A 4,710-nucleotide genomic window follows, 5' to 3' on the forward strand; every position below is an offset into this window, starting at 1 on the left:
CACTCTTTAATTTCGCCTTTCGGGTTTTTGTTGCACTAACATGTGTATCGTAAGCTGTATATACTTAACGTACTGCATGTGAAGTTCAATTTAATCAATTTTTAAACCCGAGCGTGCAATGCTTTTCAACATTTATAAGTTGCAGAAAGCAAAACGATGACCAATAACAACTGCATAGGAAATCATACAAAAAATACAAAGTGATAAAAACAGCAACATACCCACATTGAGTTTAAACCTTGATTTCATGTTACCTGCTAACACAAAAAGTAACTTTTCGGTATATTTTTTGAAGATTCTGAATTTTTATGCACCATATATAGCTATTTGCTTAAAATTCTGCAATGAACAAGCTCATATTCAAGCTTTTATGTCGTGATTCACTGAAATATTCTCAAGATAGGTTTCTACCCCTAACCTATGCTGTATTTATCAGTCAAAGATTTAAAGAGTCAAAAGCATACAGGTTCACGCACAAAAAGTTTAACTTTAAGAAATTCAGTTTGTGTTACCTTCATTGCAATTTCAAACTTATTTTTTGTTGCACTGGGCCTCTAACTAGCTTTCATTTAAAGTAATAAAACAAATAACGCTGTTAAAACCAAGCAAAAAACCTTGGTCGCATGTTCGACTACAAAGCGACGTAAAGTTTACTATACTCAAGAAAACTGACAACTTAAAATATTTATCAGTGGCACAAAGGTTAAGAAACACGTCCCAACATTTTATGTAGAGGATTATGTAGTCACTGTATTGATGTTGAATCACTGATTTAAACACTCACAACGCGTGCGGATTCGCCAAAGGCTTGTTTTATTTATTTATTTTGTTTATTCTGATTTTTATTTTTTTCATTGGTTTTACTTAAATAAGCTTACCGCTCCATGGAGCCAGAACCGAGAAAGATTTACATGCGGTTTTACAGCTGTGAACTCCCAACCTCTGGTCTTGTGCGTTGCATCGCAGGTGTACAGGTATCGTCAGGGGGCACTGTGTATTATTTTGTTTAATTTTGGCCACGCAGTTTACAAAAATTCATGATGCGAAATAAAATAACTTCATTATTATTATGTTGGTTTCCTGTGTAAGTCTTACATACACTGTATCGCTATTAACCACCGCCTGAATAGTAGGCGAAAAGACCAGTTGTAAACGATAATGTACCAAAGCGAACTAATGGGCTGAAATGAAGCACATTCAATCGCCATATATTTCAAATTAAACTTGAAACCAGTACAGAGAAAGATATAACATAACCTCGAGTTTTATCAGTTTTAGCGCACCGTTTCAAAATCCGACGTAAAGTTCAACATATCAGCACACTGATGACAACGTAAATTACTAATGATGCTGCCAGACATGTTTTATTGCTGCAATACGGCTCTTTTGGCAATAATTTTATTATATCAACCTTTTAGCCACAATGCAGCAGTCTTTATCAGAATATGATGAACACATGCACATCCTGATGAAGGCTGCTGCATGGTGGCTTGAAACGTTGATATGATAAAATAATTGCCAGAAGAGCCGTATTGCAGCAATGATGACAACATGATAATCCAACACTTTCTATTTGTTTTTCTGACAGCACTTTCTGTGTAGTTGAGAACAATGATCATAACTCTGCAATAAAACACAATGTAACAATACTAACAAAATAAACAACAAAACAAAATATATTTTTTCGCATGTGTAAATTAAGCTAATGATGTTATTCATTGAATTGCATACATTACTGTTTGGGGGATTTTTCCTATAGTTCAGATTTGTCATAAGCGAACATTTCAAAGTCCCACTTGTAAACTTGGTACAACTTGTTTAAACTTTCGCTGCTCAGATCTTTAAACTCGGGATCAGTGTAGATATTTGTTTGACTTTTTCCACTTTTAGAATAACCCTTGGGCATTCCGAGACTCCTTGGAGCACCAACAAGGTTAAGAATATACCTATATTGCAACAATTAACGCGGTTAACTCTACTGACATAAAATTTTAATTACATAAACAAGTTTCCGTTGGTGAATATTCGTTGTGTAGATTCTTTTATTTTTAGAAAAAACTTTATCTTTTAGTAAAAAAATTACCACAGGCTACACACATCTTGCCAAGCGCTTACTTTAAGTCTTCCTCGATAGTTTCTATCTTGGCTATGACGTCAAAGTCATTTTGACAGGGATGGCAAACCACCCGCACACTATTCCAATGGTTATCGATCACGTTAATATCTGTATTGTTCGCATTGTAAATATAATCAATGAATTCTGTAAATGTTGGAATCTCTCCAGTAGCTGAAAATATAACAGAGGAGCCATTAGTTTTCATACGGATGAAATTTCTACATAATTGTTGCTAAAAAATTTTCACCAGAAACGATTCGTTACGTAGTGAATCACATTGCTTTGTAAATTATTCAGAAGATTATTAAGACGGTTTATTCTATAGGCATGTCAACTAAATCAGGAGTGCGCTTTTTATAAACTCAGTAAAGGTCGCGATAAAAAGATTCGTTAGGTTACTAGTTTTTCTGACCATGTCAGCAAGAAATAATTCAAATAACGTGGGTATGAAAGTTACTGCTTTTAATGACTAGTTTTTGTCACGGTTGAAGTTATCAATGTTCTAAAAGTACATTAAACTATATAATTGTTAAATAACATCGAATTTATAATTACCAAGATAAATGCACAAATAAACAAAAACGCTTTTTTAGTAGAATGATACAAACTCTTTTTAGTCCGAATTGTTAGTGTTTTTTTATGTTTCAAAACAGTGAAAAATAATCGTTCTTACCATTTCTTCGATCTTCTGAGCCATATTTTTCACGTATAAGTCTGGCCCTCTTTGTAAATTGAGGTACCTTGGCATTCCATTGCTTGGTAAGTTTGTTTTTGTAAGCTGACAATGCACGTTCAAATGGATGTCTCACTACAATGAAACGAGTGTAGTTTTGCTTTTCCTCAAAATCTGGGAAGCCATTACTTATGATTGTAAAGTTTCGTGCAACAATTTGATGAAGGAGGTCTGTTTGACCGATCACATTTTTCTATAAATGGCCATAGTTTGGTTTGAGTACGTCTAAGTGCAGGGTTCGAAATTAAAAATCATAGAGCGGCAAAACATGTCAGTGCGGTAATCGTAAAAGTTTTGCGTTTTAGCTCCTTAAAAAAAGGAATCAAGAAAATTTTATGACTTTTTTATGCAGCAAAAGTCTCACTGGGAATATATTTTCTGTTTTGTTTCCAAATCCATTTAGACCCAACATAACCCGCTTCATGTTTGAGCAACCGGTCTTAGGAACTGGACAGTAAACAAGTTTGTATTTCTTTGAGGAAAGTAATTTAACCATGTCTTTTCCGGACTCAGTGAGACCTGCATATAAAAATGTAATTAATTTTGACCAATAAAAATGCGAATATCACTTTGCAACAAGTCGTCAACGAATGAAACAACTAGAAAAACAGAATGCCCTGACGTTTTGCTTTAGAAACCGATTATTATTTCTGTACTATCTGCACGAAAGTCTTCATTTGTTATGCGTTTTGTCCAATGTTTGTTGCAAATGTTTCTTATGTGAAAAAGGCTTTTATTCGTAAACCACGATGTCATGATGACTGCTTTTTGAAGTGCAGTATTGTTGTTAAGAGTATTGCTCCACAATTTAACTCATAATTCCAAACTATAAAAATTGGGGGATATTTGTCTGGATTTTGGATTGGAAATTAACCAACTATTGTAAGTTTTATTAATTTTTCCATTAAACAAAGTTATACTACAGTTACAGACCAGTAGCAGACTATAGTTTACAACAGTAAACAAAAATTTTATAATACCAAACTTTTTGCAAGTGTCACGTGCCCTTTTTCGTCTCTCCTCCATTCTATTTTTCATTCGTCTCATAAATTCTCTGTTGTCGTTTTCAAAACTATCTTCAATTTCCTCTTGTTCCGTTAGCATTCCTTTAGTTTTGTACAAGGGTGAAATTGACATATCCCTTCCCGTTTTGATTATGTTTATGCTTTGTACGCTATGTAGCTCATAAAGCAGCATTGATGCGGATAGAATGAGACATACAATTAGCACGTGTTGCTTCTTCACTTTTTTCATTGCCCTTGCAAACAAATATCGTTTTTTACAAACAAATCAGTCTTATAATCTTACATATCATTCCTGAAAATCAATCTTTTAGTTAGTTGACGTAGAAGGTTGTTTGTCAATACTTTGTAGCGCATAAAATTTATACACCACCTCACAATAATATGCAAATCATAACACATCACTTGCAAACGACCTCTCAAAACTTAGCGAAGTGTGCTTAGCATGTAATCTTTACGGATTATTTTTAACATACGTGTCAATTCATAATTAGCTGGCGGATTAAACTTGCTCTTCAATATAACTAATAGTTTCCATTAGAACAGCGTTGCATAAGATTAGAAGAATGCTCTGCATGGATGCTTGTGAATTGAATCTGGGAATCAATTCCCATTCTGTTGCAAGTGGCCTTGACGATTTCCACCTTATTTTAGGTTAAAATAAAATAAAATGACTCTGCACTACCTCACAACTCGCCCTTCACATCACTAAAAACCTGAAACCTCAAAAAAATAAAAACACGGTGATGATAAAACACGGGAAAAATAAAATTCCCTATTTCCCGTGTTTTTATTTTTTTTTCTGTTTCCTAATCTTTTCCGCGTTTTCGTGTTGTGAC

The 4,710-nt window shown here is 34.0% G+C and overlaps 1 protein-coding gene across 1 annotated transcript; it reads right to left on the minus strand.

The window, feature by feature from the left end:
* Positions 1-1,753: 1,753 nt before the first annotated feature.
* On the minus strand, positions 1,754-4,103 carry LOC145914435 (carbohydrate sulfotransferase 11-like). Its single transcript, XM_083002265.1, has 5 exons — positions 3,830-4,103; positions 3,214-3,368; positions 2,790-3,042; positions 2,116-2,287; positions 1,754-1,946 (listed from the first exon to the last, which is right to left on the minus strand). The coding sequence occupies exons 1-5, from the start codon at positions 4,101-4,103 to the stop codon at positions 1,754-1,756; spliced, it is 1,047 nt and encodes a 348-aa protein (XP_082858391.1).
* Between the last annotated feature and the right edge of the window lie 607 nt (positions 4,104-4,710).

Source organism: Ascidia mentula, chromosome 9 (assembly GCF_947561715.1).
Source record: "Ascidia mentula chromosome 9, kaAscMent1.1, whole genome shotgun sequence".
Lineage (NCBI taxonomy): Eukaryota > Metazoa > Chordata > Ascidiacea > Phlebobranchia > Ascidiidae > Ascidia > Ascidia mentula.